The sequence below is a fragment of the Oryza sativa genome, chromosome 4 (genome assembly GCF_034140825.1).
Source record: "Oryza sativa Japonica Group chromosome 4, ASM3414082v1".
NCBI lineage: Eukaryota > Viridiplantae > Streptophyta > Magnoliopsida > Poales > Poaceae > Oryza > Oryza sativa.
In genome coordinates, this window is record NC_089038.1 from 21,734,696 (window position 1) to 21,755,429 (window position 20,734).

The 20,734-nt window shown below is 44.9% G+C and overlaps 2 protein-coding genes and 1 long non-coding RNA gene across 3 annotated transcripts; all 3 read left to right on the plus strand.

The window, feature by feature from the left end:
* Positions 1-3,073: 3,073 nt before the first annotated feature.
* On the plus strand, positions 3,074-9,772 carry LOC9268361 (probable receptor-like protein kinase At1g49730). The gene is made up of 9 exons (XM_015780924.3): positions 3,074-3,233; positions 4,759-5,307; positions 6,086-6,373; positions 6,729-6,990; positions 7,060-7,112; positions 7,200-7,267; positions 7,486-7,575; positions 7,697-7,787; positions 8,171-9,772. Exons 1-9 carry the CDS (start codon positions 3,161-3,163, stop codon positions 8,767-8,769), a joined length of 2,073 nt encoding a protein of 690 aa, XP_015636410.1. The 5' UTR covers positions 3,074-3,160; the 3' UTR covers positions 8,770-9,772.
* Positions 9,773-15,192: 5,420 nt separating this feature from the next.
* Positions 15,193-17,559, plus strand: LOC4335868 (uncharacterized). The gene is made up of 3 exons (XM_015777978.3): positions 15,193-15,843; positions 15,942-16,127; positions 17,012-17,559. Exons 1-3 carry the CDS (start codon positions 15,307-15,309, stop codon positions 17,300-17,302), a joined length of 1,014 nt encoding a protein of 337 aa, XP_015633464.1. The 5' UTR covers positions 15,193-15,306; the 3' UTR covers positions 17,303-17,559.
* Positions 17,560-18,353: 794 nt separating this feature from the next.
* On the plus strand, positions 18,354-19,048 carry LOC136356069 (uncharacterized). The gene is made up of 2 exons (XR_010740713.1): positions 18,354-18,483; positions 18,569-19,048. It is a non-coding gene; the product is annotated as an uncharacterized lncRNA (long non-coding RNA).
* Positions 19,049-20,734: the final 1,686 nt, after the last annotated feature.

Sequence of the window (20,734 nt, forward strand, 5' to 3'; positions counted from 1 at the left end):
GTGCGCGTTTGAGGAGGAAGAGTGAGGGGGGACCGGTGGTGGTGGTACGGACGTCGAGGCAGAGCAGTGACCGTTTCGGTGGTCCGGCCGGCCTCTGTCGTAGGAGCTAACACGGTTTGAATTTGGCAAAAACTGCTGGAGACCACGGCTTGATTTTTTTTTGCCATTTTCTCGCGTGATGACACGTTCTTTAAACAAAAATAATTTGGCTATAATTATGAGCCGTATTAATATAATGTGGAGAGTTTCATCGGCTAACTAACGACGAGTTCAGACAGATCATTCTTGGTGGAATAGGTGATGGAGAGAGAGAAATGGTGCCAATATACATGCACGCATCTCGCCGATGACAAAAGACGACTTCTGTATGTACTACTGGTAGTATATGTATAGTCTTTATCTCGCAGCTGGCAAAGGCTTGATCTGGTATATCCGTTATCTGTTGCAATTCAAACGACATGTTTCCGACTTAATTTCAGTAGACCACTTCTGAATCCCAACTTTTCTGTGTCCGGAATTGTCCATTCAGAACTGAACCTGAACATGAAGAAAGACGTTTGCGATACCTGTCTGGTTCTAGCCTTGTCCACAACCGAAAGAAAAAGCCTCGATCGTCAGATTCTCTCTTTCATGTTCCTGCAAAATATGCACAACAGGTACCACACTGAAATTATGATGTGCCTACACAGGGACAAAACACACTCATACTGGCAGAGTCTTGAAATATGTACACGAATTGTCTAGTATTTGAAACATGTGGCCATCTCAGCCACTCGAGTGGATTATATTTGTAGGACGCAGTGTACTTAATCTCCCATTCATCATTCAAGGAGTCAATTACGGAATTCCTTCAGAGACATAGTCAATTATCATACATATCAGGAAGTTAGTTGCTGGCTGATAGCTAGAATAATCATTAATCATCAATCTAATGACCAAGTACATGCATCATGCATCCACATCACAAACTTCTCTTTAAAAAAAAAAGAAGCATACATACAAACATGAAACATGCTTGCGGTGGTTAGTCCACTTGGGCGTAGACTAAAAACGGTGTTCATTTTTGCGTCAGTTATATGACTATCTTCCAAATATACATTGACCGTCTGAATGTGCACACATGGGTATTAGTGGGTTTGGTACTAGTTGTTACTCAAGACAAGCTTTAATACTCAACACGTTTTAGCAAAACACGCATTTTGTCAAGTGAAGACTGAAGATGATGAAGGATGAAGCAAGCAGAGGTTGAAGAAGCCTTAAAGGCCTAACAAAAGCCCAGCTTTACATGATGAAAGCCCACATAAAAGAGCATACAAAAATGTCAACTTGTGGGCTTACCAGCTTTACATAGAGACAGCACTGGAGGACCTCTGGTGCAAGTTGCGTTTGGCAAAATGAGAGAAAGCTCCAGCCTCCAGCTAGTAGAGAAATATACTTTGGAGTTTGGACAATACCTTGTGGTGTGGCGAGAGAAAAGCTGGGGAGCTCTTCAGAGAGGAAACAGACATGTCTCTGCTTGTGTGGCACAACTTTTGAAGTTCTCTTTCTCGGCATGGCCTTTTTGGGGGTATGGTAGCTTATGGCGAAGCTGCGTTTGCCCGTGAGAAACTTCCCAGGTAGAAAACAACAATGGCGCCAGGACAAGTATAGATGCTAGCAAGTGATACTGTCTGCATGCTGTTTGCTATACATTATTGTACTAGGATTAGACAAGAAGATGTTAGAGTAGAGTGGTCAAACACCAGGCATACTAGTATCACTGCGTGCATTGACATGCATGTATGAATGGATGTACCTGTGCTGCCGGTCCTGTGAAACAGAACAACTGCAGTCATCTGTTTGTGCTACATGAGCCATGAGTGTTCACCTAGGATTCCCCTTAAACTTTGCAGCAGTAATGATGCAGGAGAGCTGATCAGTGACCAGTTTTCCTGACATGTTTTTAGTCCGATTAGGTTACGATTGATGAGTACTTCCTCCCCAAGTCCCCATCTCATTTTAAATCTAGCCACGAGTTTCTGTGTCCAACAATAGAACGGAGGGAGCACATGGTAAATGTGTGGTGTTCTTTCCCTGTGTCAGTTCAACACCCCCCTCCTCCCCTCCCCCCCCCCAAAAAAAAACCAAACAAAATTTTTCAAAAAAATTATTTTTCTTTTGAACTCGTCTGAAGATTGGTGCACACCCTCCGTTCCATTTCATATTACAAGTCATTTTAATTTTTTCTTAGTTTATTAAAAAATGGTATATATCTACAACACCAAATTAGTTCCATTAAAGTTAACCTATAATATATTTCAATAATATGTTTGTTTTATATGCTTTTCTATAAATTTAATCAAGCTTAAAAAATAACTAGAAAAATATGTCTAAACGACTTCTAATATATAATCAGGGTGTAACGGTTACCATGCCATACGCCGAGCAGGAGCCAGGAGGAGCATATCTGACCGAAGCGGAGCAGCCAAAGAAAAACCAACGCAGAGCAAGAGAGCTGCACTGCCGCGTACAGTACGCTGCAGCCAGCCAGCCAAGCCAGCCGCGGCCTGGGCCTCGGAGACGGCGCCGTGCGCGCGCGTCGGCGTCGCTCCCCGTATTTTGTTCACTTGTTGTTTGGTCGCGCTTGTCCGGTCCACGCCATCTGGCACATTGGCATGTGCCACCCTCACCCTCACGGCCTCACCCACCCTATCCGTGGGGCGTCGCGTCGCGCCTCCCCTTCGCCCTCGCCCTCGCGGTTCTCGCGTACGCCCGCGCCACGGCCACGGGAGGGAAAACCACCCGTGAGCCGGTGTGACGCAGCCGCGCGCGAGGCGCGACGCGAGTGTGCGTGACCCCGACCCGGCCGCGCGACGCGAGGCGAGGGAAAAGACAGGAGAGAAAAGGCGCCGCGCCGCGAGAGCCCCCGCGACCCGCAAAGCGGAAAAGCGCAGCGCGCGCGCGCGCGGCGAGACATATCGGCGTATCGCGTTGGCGTCGCGGTGCAGCGCAGCGGAGGCGTTGGCTTTGGCAGTTTGGCTAGGCTGGCACCCTTCCCGTTCGTCCAAATTCCTCTCGCCCTCCCCGACAAACCACCCTTTTTCCACCAAGCACTCCAAGCATCCCACTCCACTCTCCGCTCCGCCACCTCCTTGCGCTGCTCTCGCTGGTACGGAGGAGGATGCGGCGCAGGCTCCTCGCGCTGCTGCTGGTGGTGGCGGCGCTCCCGCTGCTCCCGGCGGCGATCGCGGCAGGTGAGCTCTTTTGTACTACTTTTTAATGGCGGGGCTCCTCCTCTTCTTCCCTTCACCGTGTCACAGGTTCCCTTCTCTGGGTCGCCGCCGCCGCCGGAATCCCGCTGCTGGCTCCTCTCTCTCATCGAGCGATGATCTCCGCGACTGGAGCGGCCTTGGCTGGTCGCCGCGGCGGAGCTGTTGCGACTTGCGCAAGTAGCGCCAGCAGCCGCGCACGTCGCTCGAGAAGCGATTTTTTTTTATATCTTATTTTAATTATTATTCAGGCGTCGATTCCGCTTCTAGTTTCAACCATTCCCCGCGATTTTTCGTCACCATTCTACTCCGATTACTGCATTGTAGAACCACATTTTTGTCATGCGAGAGTTGATTAATTAGAGCTTTTTTTTTTTTTGGGGGGGGGGGGAGGGGCTGATTTCACCGGTGGTTATTATCCCTCGCCGGAGAGCAATCCCTAACCACAAAATGGCACGAACAGCATGCATCGTCTTCCTGCTTCCTGCAGCGTTCGTCAGCCGATGCCGGTAAAGGGGACTGTACTACTCGCAATGGGGGTTGACGGGTTGTCACGCCATTGAATTCCCCTCACCTAATGGGGCTCACTCACTCACTGATGAACACTGTACAATCAGAGTGTGGGTGGTGGTGGTGGCTTGGCTTTGCATTTCGTTCGTGTTCCAGGGCTCCTCCCCACGCTCGCCGTACCATTTGGATTTAGCTGGCCGGTGAGGAAGGTCCCGGGTCCTGGCAATTTGGTAGTGTTATTGGATCACTTATTAGATCGGCTTGATCGTGCAGTCTTACCTGATGTTCCCTTCCGCATCACATGGGTTGTTCTTGACTTCTTGTGTTGTGTGTGCCGTGCTAGGCTACTGGTGTACGGTACGGTGTAGCAGAATCGGTTGGGTTAATGAAGTTTTTGATACACTCTCCCCCCTTGTATGGAAGTACAAGTACGCCACATTCTGCTGGTAGTTCTTATTAAATGTGGGGGGTAAATGGAGATTTGGGAATTGATGGCAAGTGATCAAATGGAAGGATAATGTGCTAGTACTGGTCATGTGATCTGGTCCTGGCGGTACTGATTTCATTTCCTGTTAATAAGTAATGATCATGATTGATGGCGTAGATAGCTAGCATTGGCTACCTGCAGAGCATTACATGTTTTGCACTTCCTGTGTAATATTACTGGTTTTAGTAGATATGCAGCAGAGTGATGAGGCTGACCTTCAGATGCTATTCAATTTACGCCAATAGATGGGTAATGTGCTAGTGCTAGTACTGGTCACGTGGTCCGTTCGTGGTGGTACCGATTTCATTTTTTGCTATACATATGATCGTGATTGATGGCATTGGTATAGATTTCGAGCATTGGCTATCTGCATTGCATTACACATTTTGCTGTTTCTGTTAATGTTCCCGATTTTAGTAAATATATATACAGAATGGTGGGGCTGCATGTTAACTTTGTGGTATGTGTTGTATACTATTGCATGATCTTTATAATTTCTTTGTTGACATGCAGAGTGTCCGTTGGATTTGAGTTGGCCAAACTATGAACTGATGGCTTCTGTATGCTCGGATGAAAATGGACACTCAAAATGTTGCCGTTACATCAATGCTATTATTGCGGTCTCGTCTGCCATGTATGCAAATACGACAGGCATTCTTGGGGTCCCAGCCGAAATTTCTGATGCTTGCATTGGCAACATCTCTGACACATTGGTATCAAAGGGAATTCTGCCTACCGCCGCTTCATTTTGTGGCCTTGGGATCAAAATTCAAGTTTCCTATCAATGTATTGGGATGACTACCGTCCTCCAGATGTTACAGTCTCCGAATTTCAGTGATGTCACTAGGAGCTGTGCAACTCTACTTTCAGATGATGTCAGTTGCAAGAGGTGCTTAAACTCTGGTCTGTCATACCTCCGCCATCTTGTGGGAGAACAAGATAATGTCACATTGAATACCTGCCGTGATGCTGCCTTTGTTGCATTTGCGAGTCAAGGGAATATATCTACCGTTGATACGGCGAGTTGCTTTTTTAGCGTCCAGGGGCTTAGTGCTCTTCAAGGTTTGAATTCTGTACACAAATTATTTTTTATTTGATGACCTTGTTAATACAAACAATATCTTTTTCTTTAATAGAGAGCTTCACTTCCCATGTTGACTATTCGTATCTGTTATAGCCTTATAGGATATAACCTTTTTGACAATTTGTAGAGGCAAAAGCATTTTTCTTCTATTATGTTTCTAGTGCATTCCATTGTTCCACGTGATCTCCAGCTCATGTGTTCTGTTGACATTGCTTCGGATCCTGAGGAGCAATAGTAATAATGATATGCCATTTGACAACTTGTAGAAGCATGGGATTTTTTTTGTTTCATTAGGGCTAATGAATTACATAAGCTCCACATGATCTCCACAATTGTTCTTTGAAAAGCTTCATACATGCAGCATTGCTGTGCATGTCCATGCTCTCCTAATATATGCAATAATAGGTATATTAATCAGCACATGCTACTAAAATTTTCATTTATTAGAATCAACCATCAGCAGAAGCTATAATTTCATATCCTTATTGATGATAATATGTGTGGCGAAAATCTTGTCATATTAATGTTAAATCTTGTATTTGTTGGTAAGATGATACATTCCACCTAAAATATGATATGTTATCTTCTGTTATCAGTTTTTTCATTTACAATACAACATAATATGTTTGTGTAGAAATAAGTTAGGTCATTAGGTCTAGTAGAAGTGAAGTGGACCATTTGCTTGTTATTCTTCGATTCATCTTTCTCAAGGTTTGAGTCCACAATGTTTTAATAAGTGATGTATCTATGATGCAGTGAATATCTCCGTGCCATCCCCAGCTGGACTAATTGCACCGAATATTGCTCCCAGTCCACTTGCAATGCAAATTCCTGGGGAGCATGTTACTGGAGTGCTATCCAAGCATCATCGTAGTTACAAGCTTGCACTATTCCCTGCAATTGGGGCTTTGGTTACAGGATTAGCAGTTATACTAATGATAGTATTGATTTTACTCATCCGTAAAAAGAGTAGAGAATTAGAGAAGATTGAAGGAACTAACCCTCTTGATGCGTGGAGTTCCTGTTTGAAGAAGGGCCAAGAAGGTAATCATTTCATGAGCTATAGCTGTACTGACATTCATACATGAATATTTATTCATTTATTATATGGCTGGATGGTTTCTGTGTGTTCATGATGCTATATTGCACACCAGGTCTGTTATTTTAGGGCTAACTTCACATGAAATTTCTTAAAGCGTAATGGCTTTGCATTCCTATTCTCCTGTGGCTGTGGATATGTGCAATAGCAGTAAAACTGATTTATTAGTGTGGGGTTTACAACTTAGGAATTCATATGGTTAATTTGAATTTGATGAACTAACATTTGACAACTTGCATTACAACTAGAATCAGTTCTAAGACCCATCCAATTTATCTGCTTAACATGATATTTTTTCAGGTTCTTCCACCATTTTCGACAGATTTACTTACAGACAAATGAAGAAGGCAACAAGAAACTTTGGCACTGTGTTGGGAGGAGGTGAAAAGGGCACAATATTCAAAGGGAAACTGAGTGATGGTTCTGTGGTTGCTATAAGACGCATAGAAAGCTCGCCAAAACAAGGTCAGCTGGAATTTTGCAAAGAAATGGAACTTCTTGGGCGGCTGCACCATCGTCATCTTGTTGGACTTAAAGGCTTTTGTCTAACAAGATTTGAGAGGTAGAGTATGTTATACATATTTTTGGGTATCTAGAAATCCATGGTTCTTTACAGTTTCTTATTATCCAGGTTCCAGGTGTATGAATACATGGAAAATGGAAGCCTTAAGGATCACCTTCATTGTAATATTTTATTTTCACTCCCAATCGTTAGTCTCACACTGCATAATCTGGTGAATTGTGTGCATAAAAGCAATTTTCTCTTTGCAGCGTCAGGTAAACGTCTTCTACCATGGAAAAACAGGATCCAAATTGCCATTGATGTTGCAAATGCTTTGGTAAGTCCTGGAATCTGGATTCTGTATTAGCTCAAGTAGTACATATTTCGTAGACTTTTTTTTTGTACCAAAGCAACAATTGAATACTTGGTGTTAGGCCTATTAACCTGCTAAAAACTTGTTTCGCAAAAGAAAACCTGCTTAAAACACTTACGTTACTTAAGTACGTTATTTAAATGCTGACGAATAACTGCTACAACCAAATATTTTGCTCGCAGGAGTACCTTCATTTTTATTGTGATCCTCCATTGTGCCATGGGGACATAAAGCCTAGCAATGTCCTATTGGACAGAAACTATCTTGCCAAGGTACTTGACGTGAAACTTTCCTACAGTGAGAACAATTAATCCCTACTCTGCTGGCAGCAGATACTTGTTTTTGAATTAACAGGGCTGATCAAGATACTAATGGCTGGTTCATTTTCCATAGCTTGCCGTTTCTGGTCTTGTACAATGCTCAAATGGTGATAGTACCACCATCAGTTCCACCCTAGTGAACGTGAAGATCCCGGCAACTCCTGGTAAGTCCAACATCTGCCTTTTTGGTGTATTCTTCACCTTTGTCAGCATCATTTCCAACAAATCAAACACACAATACATGTTTGACATGACAATGGTTCAATTTGAAAACACACTTTCATCAAAAGTAGTGGAGCATGAACTTAAAGTTGGATAAAATTTTGGATACTCGTGGCACGCTTTTCAAACTGCTAAACGGTATGTTTTGTATGCTCTAAAGTATCAAATTAATATATTTTTCAAGTTTGTTATAATTAAAACCCAATCAATAATATATTAATATCATTTCGTATTACGTAAAACACTTAATCTTCGTCTTCGAAAAAAAAGAAGACCACCTTAGAAGCGATTTGAAATTTGATAGCAATAGTTTTGTGTGGTGCAGGCTACGTGGACCCTTGCTACGTGGTGAACCAGGTGGTGACGCCGAAGAGCGACGTGTACAGCTACGGCGTGCTGCTGCTGGAGCTGGTGACGGGGAAGCCCGTGGCGCAGGGCGACGACGATGGCAACGGCGACAGCAGCAGCAGGAGCAGCAGCAAGAACCTCGTGGAATGGTCGCGCGAGCTGATCGGCACGGACTACCGGCTGCACGAGCTGGTCGACCCGGCGGTGGCCGACGCGTTCGACCTGGACGAGCTGCAGGTGATGGCCGATGTGATCCACTGGTGCACCCACCGGGACGGCGCCGCGCGGCCGTCGATGAAGCAGGTGCTCCGCATCCTGTACGAGCGCCTGGACCCGCTCTCCGGCGGCCTCGCCCGCGCCGTCGCCGGCGAGGAAGGGTACTACTACGGCGGCTGGCAGAGCGGGCGGAAGGGGAAGGAGGGCGCGGAGATGCTGGCCGGCGGCGGCGGCGACGGTGGTCGGTGCCTGCCGTCGTCGTCGAGCACGTCCAGGTCGTACTGCAGCCGCAGCGTGCTGCTTGAGTGCAACTCGCCGGAGGAGGCGCCGCCCCAGTCGTCGCCGCGCGGCTTGCCGTGACACCGTGACACGCCATCTTTTTGTCGGTTGCATCGACAGATTTTGCAGGACACAACGTACAGTGAACAGTCGAAACACTGACTGAACTGAAAGAGAGATTTTTTTTTTCGTTTTTTTTTTTTTGGTGAGAGTGAGTGATGCAGCTGTGGCTGTCCAGCGAGGGAATGCACACAGCACACACAGGGATCCACCGATCCAGACATTCAGTGAGATGATGAAACTGATGAGGCAGGGGGGGGCCCAGGTGGCGGAGTGAGAGAAGGCCGGGCACGCGTGATGAAGAGGGCGATGTTTGTTCAGTTCCCTAGATGGAGTTGGTGGTTGTTCCACCTTCATTGTTCAGTCAGCATTGAAGAGCGTACTACGTCGGGAACATGGGCCATTCAATTCGTGCATGGAGGATGGATCCCTTCACTTGCCTTCCCTAGCTGCAGCCTGCAGCAGCTAGCAGCTCGAGTGGTACGCCCATCTCGCGCGCGGGTGGTCCATCCACCGGTGGCGCGCGGCGCCGACGCCGACGCCGACGCCGTGGGCGCGCGCGCTGCGCTGCGCTCGGAGTGGCATTGGCACAGCACGCAGGAGGCAGGGCAGGCCAGATCGATCCCACCACGGCCGCGTGCGACAGTAGCAGCAGCCGTGCCATGGGCAGGGTAACGTGACGCCCAGTGACAATCACCGTCAAAAACAGGGCAGGGGGCAGCAAGCCGACGGCCGGCATAGGCAGTTTGCTGACCGTGACTGCAGAGGCGTACCTGGAGGCTGGAGGAGCCAACTGATGATGGTACTAAGGTGGTGTTTGGTTGGAGGGACTAAAGTGGGGTTAAACTTTAGTCCCTCTCAGGACTTATGTTTTTATGAGAGGGACTAAATTTAGTCCCTAGTTTCCAAACACCCCCTAAAGAGACTGGGTTTTTATTTTTATTTGTTCGATCGCGTTTGTGTGAATGTGTGATCAGATCGAACTTTAAAAGGAAAAAAAAAAGGAGCTCCCGTTTGCCGGTGATGTGTCAATGTCGCGTGACTCGATTACAGGAGTTGAAAAATAGAAGCTTTACGGGAAGCGAAAAATGTGTGTGTGTGTGGGGGGGGGGGGGGGGGGGTTGAATCAGTCATGAACTTGTGTCTTTCATACTAGTCGTATTTTTTGGCCAAAGCGGCCCTGCCATTTGTTTAGCTGATGCGGCCTCGATAAGGAGGAGGGTTTGAACACGGTCATTTGTTTTAGGGATCGGGGCGGTGTTCTCGCATCGGTAGCCACCAGCCAGGGCTTCCAAGTCAATGCTGCTGTCACGGCTCACGATGGATTCATTCCATGGGTTTCGATCAATTTCTTTTCATGCGATTTGCACGCATCAGGCATCAACCCAATCACCTGCTCCTCCTTTAAAAAAAATTATATAATCAACTTCTACTATGGGCCCGTTTAGCTCCCTAAATTTTTTTTCCAAAAACATCACATCGAATCTTTAGATATATGCATGAAGCATTAAATATAGATAAAAAGAAAAACTAATTACACAGTTATGGGGGAAATCGCGAGACGAATCTTTTAAACATAATTAGAGCACCCGCAATGGTAAAGTAAGTTGCTCTCTATAACACACGTACATCTCAACAATAGACTAGATTAATAGTAAACCTCCTTAATAGTATGTCTACATGGGTATCTATAGCTCTCTAATCCATTGCCTCGTTTTTCTCTATAGACTATCTCCAGGTTAGTAGATAGTTTTGCTCTCTCTCTTCATTTAATATCTTCCAAGTAGGAAAATATGCTGACATGGATCTCTTGTAGAGAGCATATAGATAACCATTGCAGGTGCCCTTAGTCCATGATTAGCCATAAGTGCTACAGTAACCCACATGTACTAATGACGGCTTAATTAGTCTCAAAAGATTCGTCTCACGGTTTCCAGGCAAGTTCTGAAATTAGTTTTTTCATTCGTGTCCGAAAACCCCTTCCGACATCCGGTCAAACGTCTGATATGACAACTAAAAATTTTCTTTTCCCCAATTAAACACACCCTATGTTTCATGCAACCTCATCAGCCCAAGTATGTTTTGTCTGTCAATTTAAAGAGAATCATATTTAAATTCATAGCAAGAAATTGTTTTTCCTAAAAACGTAGGGTGTAAACTACCTGTATCGTTTCGTTTGTCTTGAGTTGTAAAAGGTGCAACAGCAGCAAGCAGCAGGAGGGACACTAGTACTACGGCTGCTGCTTTGTAGTAACAATAGTACACTATTAAACCATTACCCGCAGTATACTGAGTACTGACACGGTTATTTGCATCAATCAACTGTGACCTCGGTTCTCATTAAGCAACGAGCAAGTTGGCGCAAGGAGACAAGCAGAGGAATGGGCACATCAGATAGGATAATCGAGTAGATAGATCATTAATAAAGAATCAATCAGGAGCGTTTAAGGGTTCCAAATCCGGGAGCATTCTTAATTAGAGCAAGTTCAGTAGTATAGCAAAATACTAGCTCCAATTTATCTATAACTAATCTAATAGCTCATTAATACAATAGTTATATACTACACTATTAATACCTGGTCTCATCTGTTATACACACATTGTATCTTGAAGTCCGTGCTACAGTTGGCTACAAATCTGCAGTCCGTTGTTCTTCTCTCTCCTAAGAGCGAGTTTAATAGTATAGCCAACTACTAGATCCAATTCATCTATAGCCAATCTAACAGCTCATCTATATAATAGTTACATAGTACACTATTGATACCTGGTCCCACCTGTCATACACACACTGTGTCTTGAAGTCCGTGCTACAGCTGGCTACAAATATGTAGCCCGCTGCTCTTCTCTCTCCTTATTTTTCTCTTTAAAATATGTTTGCAGCTGGCTTATAGCCTGCTATTGTATATGCTCTTATTTATCTTTTTAAAATATGTTTGCAACTGGTTTATAGCCTGCTATTGTACCTGCTATTGTGGCAACAGCTGAAGGCATGGACCGTAAACAATTGCAGTAAGCAACCTGCACATGGGCAGGGATTAGGCGTTGCCCATTCTCCGGTTTCACGTCTCACACGCCACTGTTGCCATTTTCACTTGCTAGCAGCCTAGCACTACTATACTTGAGTCTGAACTATCTTCATTTGCTTCACTGCTAGTACTACGGTTCTACCGGAGATGCATCAAATAACATTGATGTATCATGACCATTGATATATGATCCTACTCTTGAGCAGGACAACAAAACTGAGATCCACAGTTTCCCTTTGAACTATTCTCTTGTGAAATTCTTGCGCTCCAAACCGGGCAACAAATTTAATTCTTCTTCGAAAGTAATATTAATGCTAATTATCATCTACGATATCTTACTACTCCCCCTGTCCAAAAATATAAATATTTTTAATACAGTGCTAAGTCAAACTTTTTAAATTTTGACTATTAATAGCAAAAAATTAAAAAAGATTAATCGTGTAAATTTGGTGTTACTATATTTATCATTAAACGAACTATCATAATATACAACTTTTTGTATTTAATACATTTTCCTTTTGTAAATATTGTTGGTCAAAATAGTATCTCGGAGACCATGTCCAAGTCCAAAAATGCTTATATTTTGCGACGGAGGGAGTATAATGATATTTGGATGGAAAGAAAGCGCTTCGTAGGTAGCAAATTACTCTCCCCGATTAGAAATATTTGATGTGTAGTGCAAGATTCGTTCGTACTTGTAAAAGTTTAAAACTTTTAAAAGGTTCAGACAATATTCGGTTAAAAATATTCAAACCCTGCAAAGTTTAAAACATTTAAAAGATTCGGACAAGACTTAAGATTTTAAAAAGGTTTAATCAAATCTTGTCCTAAGCGTCTCAAGTACCAAATTACGCGAACACATGCAGAGCTTAAGTACCAAATTACGCGAACACATGCAGAGTTGGTTTCGGTACAACATTGACCGAAAATCATTGGTTTAACCAGTCTTTGATAAATTGGTGGGAGCGGTTTTTTTTATAAGAAAATGGAAAAAAGCTACTTTCCTTCCTCCGTTCCAGAATGTAAGAGTTTCTAGCATTACCTGAATTCACAAAAATATAAATAAATCTAGACTCATATAGAAAATCTATACATTGATTAATGCATAAATCTAGTAGAAAAGGAACGGAGGGAGTATTGCACGTACCGGCAATTTTTCTTTCAGAAAACCTACACCACGGCATCCCGTGGAGACGGGATCCCCTCCTCCTACCTCACTCCTCTCCCCCAAATCATCTGGATCCCCTCCTCCTACCTCACTCTCCTCCCCCAAATCAGACGGCACTGTAGCCTGTTGGAATTAATGAATGGGCCTTAGCCCACTCGAAGATTAATTCTTTGGAAAATCACAAAAGCCCACCTCATGGGATGGCATGCATGTGGAGTTTAGTACCACCTTGCTTATTCTAGGAGAGGGGGACCTCCTTAAAAGGGAGGATGCCCTCCTAGTCACTTGAAGCATGTGTGGTGGAGAGAAGAGGGGAAACACGCGCGCGCTCGCTCGCCTCGCCTGGCTGGGCAGGCGGCGCGCGTGCACGACGTACGCGTCGAATGGTCCGAAAAATTGGCTCCTCACCCTTGTGCAGATGCAGCCTCCTTTTGCAGTTTTGTTTTGCTGCAAATTCGGATTCGTTTTTGTTTTGGAAACGTTCCGAAAAATCCGGTGCGTGCAAACGGCGTGGAGTCCGGATAAGTTACGCGCGACTTATCCGGTTCGGTTACGCGCAGTACAGATCGTGCGGGCGCCCTGATCAAGCGACCCTTCTCTATATAAACCGACCTGCCGTCTTCACGCAACACACGTGAAATCAATCTAGGGTTTGCCTCCTACTCTGTACTGCGCCGTCGCTCGTAGACTACTCCATCCCGCTCGCCGGCGTGCACCGGCGATCGGGAGAGCAGGTCTCCGGAACCTCTGCCTTCGACGTCCTGCACCGGGAGAAGGCGGCAATAAGGTTTTTGGGAAGCGCTTCGCGCGACTGCTCCCTGTTCGTTCGTGACGGCTCGCCTTCCTCTTCGCTCGCGTGTTTCGTGCCTTCGTAGACACCTGCGAAAAGTTTCGACCAAGTAGCCGGTCTTTCCGTCACCTCGGTACGTGTTCAATATGTTGCGCATATTTGATCTGTTCATGTTATACTGTGTAGTTTACATGTGTAGATTTAATGATGCGTTCATGCTAGTTTTCATCTGTAATGTCATGATTTATTTATGGAATAGATTAAATCATTATATGTCTATAATCTCAACATAGCCCTCCCTGTCGTCGTCACCCACCGCTCGCCGGAGCCAGCGACCACCGCCGCGGGGAGGCGGCGATGGCAAGGAGCTCGGCGGCGGGCGCGGTGAGTGAGAAGGAGAGCGGAAACGGGGAGCGGTGGAGCCGAAACGGGGTGCGGCTGCGGCGACATCCCTCCATGGCCAACAGCAAGTGGATCTGCTACAACGTCGATGATGAAGGCTTCCATGGCCGGCGGCAGGGGTGCGCCGAGCACGTCGTCGTCCACAGCTGGCTGAGGAGGCATGGTACAAGGTAGGCACCAGATCTGTTGCCTCCTCATCCTCCACCGCTGTCCCCAGGCGACGAGCTCGCCCCGCTGCTCGACCTCCCTGACTCCGCGACTGCTCCTCCTTCCTCCTCTCTCCTAGGGTATCACGCTGGTACCCAGGTTTGATATCTAGGTACAAGCTCGATACCCAGATACCAGGTACCAGGTATTAGCCGGTACTAGGGTACCAGGGTAACAGGTATTAGCCTGGTAACCAAGGTGCCAGGTATTAGCCGATACTAGAGTATCAGGTACCAGGTACCAGCCGGTACCTAAGGTACCAGGTACCAAGTATTAGCCGATACTAGGGTATCAGGTACCAGGTACCAGCTGGTATCTAAGGTACCAGGTAACAGCCGGTAACCAAGGTACTAGCAGGGTTTCCTTTACAGGCTTACCACGGGGTACGGTAATATAAATACCGCGGTAACCTCCTTAAATTCAAATAAATTTAAAAAATAATTTAAATTTTTGATAAATTTTGTACGGTTTTGTACGGTTTTTCACGGTTCCCGCGGTTACCGCGCGGTAACCGTGCTTACCACCGCGGTAACCGTGCTTACCGCCGGGGCGCGGTAACCCCGGCCCCGGTGGTTTGAGAAACCGTGGGTACTAGTTATTAAAATTCTTCCGTTGCAACGGAATCCCGTTGTGTAGGAGTTCCCTTTTTCTTTTTCCAAACGGAACCGTTTGCCCTGAAAATTTTCCGCGTTTCGGCAAGGGAGGACACTGCCCCCAGCTGCAGGGGCTCCGCGTCGCGTCGGTAGTCAGCCACAGACAGCCAAGCCTACCAAACCCCCACACGCAGGTCGTCGTCGTCTCCACGCCCGCACGCCTCCCCTCCAAAAACCCACAGGATCCGAGCTAAAGCTAAGCTTAGCTACCACACAGTGGTGGCCGCGCACTCCTCCTCCTCCTCGCACTGCACACGCCAACGGGTTACAAGAACGAGTTGGCACGCGAGAGCCCTGCAGGGAGGAGGAAGGATGCACCTGCACGCGAAGACGGACTCGGAGGTGACGTCGAGCATGGCGGCGTCGTCGCCGCCGCGGGCGGCCTACTACGTGCAGTCGCCGAGCCACGACGACGGGGAGAACAAGACGGCGGCGTCGTCCTTCCACTCCTCCCCCGCGGCGTCGCCGCCGCGCTCCCTCGGCAACCACTCCCGCGAGTCCTCCTCCTCCCGCTTCTCCGCCGCCAAGTCCGGCTCCTCCCGCCGCACCGCCGCCGCCGGGGGAGACGGCGGCAAAGGCGGTGTCGCGGCTGGCCGCGGCGGCGGAGGTGGTGGTGGTGGTGGGCGGCGTAGCCCGTGGATGAAGGAGGCGGCCATCGAGGAGGAAGGCCTGCTGATGGAGGACGACGACGCCGACGGCGGCGGCGGCGGCGGCGGCGGGTTCTCCTCCCTCCCGAGGCGGTGGCGCTATGCGCTGGGCTTCGTCGGCGCCTTCTTCGCGCTCTTCTTCTTCTTCGCGCTCATCCTCTGGGGCGCCAGCCACAACCAGAAGCCCGTCGTCTCCATCAACGTAATGATATGCAAAGCTCGATCGATCGCCATTGAAATGCTTGCAAGAATCAAACCGATTTTTCTCTAACTTGAGAGGGTGATTTGTTTCGCATGCAGAGCATCACGTTCCACAACTTCGTGATCCAGGCGGGGACGGACGCGTCGCTGGTGCCGACGGAGCTGTCGACGGTGAACGCGACGGTGAGGATGACGTTCCGGAACACGGGGAGCTTCTTCGGCGTGCACGTCACGGCGGAGCCCCTCACGCTCTACTACTACCAGCTCCTCATGGCCTCCGGCAACGTAAGCCGCCTCTCAAAACCCCATCTTTTAGCTTGCACCCATCGATTTTGATCTCTTCTGTTCAATACAGTAGACTAGTTTCTTCTTCACACTGCATCCGTAGTCCTAGTAAAAAGACACTTTTTTTAAACAATATAAATCTTAATTAGCTGATGTTTTAAGCTGCAAAGCAGAGCTGTGGCAAATATTATGGTTATGGCCGAGTTTAGTTCCAAACTTTTTCTAAAACTTTCAACTTTTCCATCACATCAAAATTTTCCTATACATAAACTTCCAATTTTTTCGTCACATCGTTTTAATTTCAACCAAACTTCTAATTTTTGCATGAACTAAACACACCCTACGAATCTTAGCTGCTAAGTTTCAGAAGATGTGTGAAAATATTCATGCTAAGTAGATGCCGGGAGGGGATAAAACCTCAGCATTTTGCAGTAAACCATCCTGGTAGGCTGATACTCTTGTTAAAAGCGCTATATAATTTATCACATGAAAAAGAAAAATCTCGATCTCTTGTTCGTATTTGTGAACAATGGACTACAGCTGCACATTGACCAAACCAAACTGTAGCAGTTGTGATAATGCCTACACGGCAGCACCATGGATGTAGACTAGTACTACTTCACACTGTTGAAACTAGTTCAACACATTCAGAGAATCTCTGAAACTCTCAACATCATCTTCAAACACTAGCTGTCATCCATTCAGTCAAGTTGCAGCATCACACACTCCAAATTTTTCACTACCTTCATTAATTCCAATTAAGAAAAGAGAGAGACAAAAAAAATTGTCATTGTGGTCCATCCATCCAAAACTGATCTGAAAGTCTGAAACTTTCTTGGCAAAAAACACCGAGTGACTGACAAAACTGAAACATTCTCACTCAGGTGAAGTACTTCTACCAGTCGAGGAAGAGCTCGCGGCACGTGGCGGTGGCGGTGGTCGGCGACAAGGTGCCGCTGTACGGCGGCGGGTCGGGGCTGAGCAGCACGCCGGTGAAGGGCGCGCCGCCGGCGCCGGTGCCGCTGCAGCTGGCGGTGCGGTTCAGGTCGCGGGCGTTCGTGCTGGGCAAGCTGGTGAAGCCCAAGTTCCTGACCAACGTGCAGTGCAGCGTCAGGCTCGACGTCGCCAAGCTCGGCAAGCCCGTCTCCCTCAACAAGGCTTGCAGCCTCGTCTAATCTAAGCTGCAATGCCGGCGAGCTAGCTGCTCATCACTGCGTCATCTTCGAAATATCGTCTTCTTTTTTTTCTTCTTCTTGTTTCTTTCTTGTCTGATATTTACAGTATATTGTCACTGCATACTTTGCGAGTTGGTTAGTTTGGAAGGAGGGTGAGGAGATCGATCAGGTTGTGTGTACAGGGAAATTTTGTCGCGAACATTTTGAGATATCGAATTTTGGGTGGATAATAATAATTAATCACGCCGTTGCCGTTCTTTCTTTGTTGCTGAGTTTCTCCGAAATGTTGTAGCGTCAGGTTTTTGTGAATTGTGTGATGTGATGTGATGTTCAGACATTCAGTTGTCACCTGAAAATCTTCTTGGAAGTGGTGGGTGCCGTGTAGCCCGGCGTTGCTTCCATTTCTGACGCTCTTTGCCTGTTCTGATCTTCTGTTCCAGCACGACAGCGGCCAGATCCAGTACTTAGGCCCTGTTTAGATGGGACTAAAACTTTTGAGTCCCTATCACATCGGATGTTTGAAAATTAATTATAAATATTAAACGTAGACTATTAATAAAACCCATCCATAATCTTGGACTAATTTGCGAGACGAATCTAATGAGCCTAATTAATCCATGATTAGCCTATGTGATGCTACAGTAAACATTCTCTAATTATAGATTAATTAGGCTTAAAAAATTTGTCTCGTGAATTAGCTTTTATTTATGTAATTAGTTTTGTAAGTAGTCTATATTTAATACTCTAAATTAGTGTCTAAAGACAGGGACTAAAGTTAAGTCCCTGGATGTAAACACCACCTTACTTCCTCCCAAAATAAGTGCCTCCCAAAATAAGTGCAGCTATAGTTTTCCGTACCAAACTTTAATCATTCGTCTTATTTGAAAATTTTTTGAAAAAAAATAAAAACATAAGTCACAAATAAAGTACTATTCATGTTTTATCATCTCGTAACAATAAAAATGCTAATTATAAAAAAATTTCAAATAAGTCGAACGATTAAAATTGAGCGCGGAAACTAATGGCCGCACTTATTTTGGGACGGAGGTAGTAGAAAACTTCCCGGATGATGAACGTTTCCATGTTCAGATTTCTGACGAGATGAACGTTTTTGCAGGCTGCTGCTGATCTGTGAGCTGGCAATGCTCGATTGTTGATTCAGATTAGATCATCAGCTTCAGGTGCTTTGCAACTGATTACTGCTACTGCTACTGTACTTTTTACTGCCAGATCTTAATAATCTTATCGCGGTGATCAACAAGACAGAATCTTGTTGACATCGAGTAGAGCCGTTCCACTGTTTCCGTGCAGATCGACGATCGAGAATGGGGGTACTACTACTATCATTATCTACTGAAGCAGCGGCAAAGCTTAGCAATATCCTACTCTGGTCTGATGCATTGAAGGAGTAAGGGTCAGTGAAAGTGATCTCGTTCCACATGGGCTGTCAGAAAGAGAATTTAGTTTTGGCCGTGGCATCTACTATCTGAAAGTGCTTTATTGCAGGTTTGCAGATGTACTGCTTCCCTTCAGTTCGCATATGGAGTAAGTAATGCAAATGTTATATGATCCGAGGTTAATTAGTTGTACTAAATCATACTTTTTCTGTATCGCATCTTGAGAAAACTTTAGTATGGAAATGAAAAAGACTAACGTATTTCTTATTAATATTTAATAGAGAAATAGTAGTAGTGGATTGGTTAAGATATTGAAGAGATAAAACTTATCGATTTATGGGAGATAAAAGAGTAAAAATCAACATGTTTTCTAAAAGGAGGTGCTTATACTCATTGTTCATTTTTTGCTTAATTTAAGTGGCAAGAGTACTAGTCTGAATTTTGGCAAAATAAGACAAAACAGGCTGGATTTAGTACTAGTCTGAATTTTGGCAAAATAAGACAAAACAAGCTGGATTTCCAGCACCACTACTTCTTAACAACGAACGCTATGTCCCCAGAGTTCTGCAGATTTGTCGGCATTTTTTAACAGATATATCACCCATTGGAAGTCAACGACAGATGCATTAGTATTTACTACTATATTCCTATTATAATGTTAGCAAATCTGAAGGGAAATATAATAAAGAGAAGAGCGTGAGCACGTCTATGTATTGTATTGGTGCGCAATTCGATACAACCGGCTAACATTTTATCAAATATAATCAAAACAATCCATCCAGTTCTCCCGGCAAAAATAAAAAATAATAAAATATAGAAATTTAAACAATCAAATATTTAACAAAAATATGAAGTGAGCGTAACTTAACGAGTTAGTTTCCTTATGGTGAAACCAACCCACCCTAATTCAAGACCTAGATTTGACGTTGGTGATCTCATTTACAGTTAATTATTCTTTTTAGTGATAGGCGACCTACCCGTAATGGTTTCGTCGATCTCAAGATACCCAAACTTCTAAATTGTACATTTTTGTTAAATATTTTTATATAAATTTCTTTCAAGCAATCATTTTTTATTTTTAAATTTTATAAAATTAATATTGAATTAATTATGTACTTCCTCTATTTTATAATATAAGACTTTCTAGCATTGCTATGAATGTGGACAATGCTAGAAAGACTTATATTATGAAACGGAGCAAGTACTATTGATTAATCTCGTTTTATATGTCACTAAAAATTTTAGCCGATTAGCCAATTCGAACATAGCTGAATTTCAAGGGGTAGAAACTTGCATGGTTTTATGGATTTTGCAGCCCATATAGCACCTTTCAAGAAGGCCCAGAGAGCTTCCACATTGCTTGTGTGGCCCAGCTCCGTGCCATGGTCATCATGGCCTTTTTTCTTAAAGGAGACTCAACACCATGGACCATGTATCAGAATGCATGGAATATTATTATTGTTTAAATTTCATACAACCTCAGATATTATTATGGTTTAAATTTAACAAAATCATAAGAGTTTTTATATGTGATACCTCATCATGGGTATTATAATTTTAAGTTTACGCAAAACATGCCGTTAGCCCATCTCACTTAACATTGTATCAATTTTTTAAAAAAATTGATTAACTTGCATGGCTACAACATATGTACGGTGGATTAAACAACCCATGAATTCTGGATATAGGTTTACAGCTCATGTATATAGTATATTAAAGAAAAACTAGTTGATGGTGTAGTTTTTTCAAAATGTAGGACCAAAAACACCTGTGGTTATATGCAACGGGCCAAAACTCATATGGTTTTATGCAATTTGAATTATTATAATATCTTGATTTTTTGTGAAATTTATATAAAAAAAATAAATGACCTTTTTTTCTCTCAGTTTGCCCTCCAACAAGGAGATGTAAAGCAGCTTTTCTTATGCTGAAGATTCCTAGGAGCACGATTGACATATATTTCTTAGATAATACGATTGACATATATACCTCCTTTTCTTTTTCATGATAGCTGTGGCATATATGCTACAGTTGG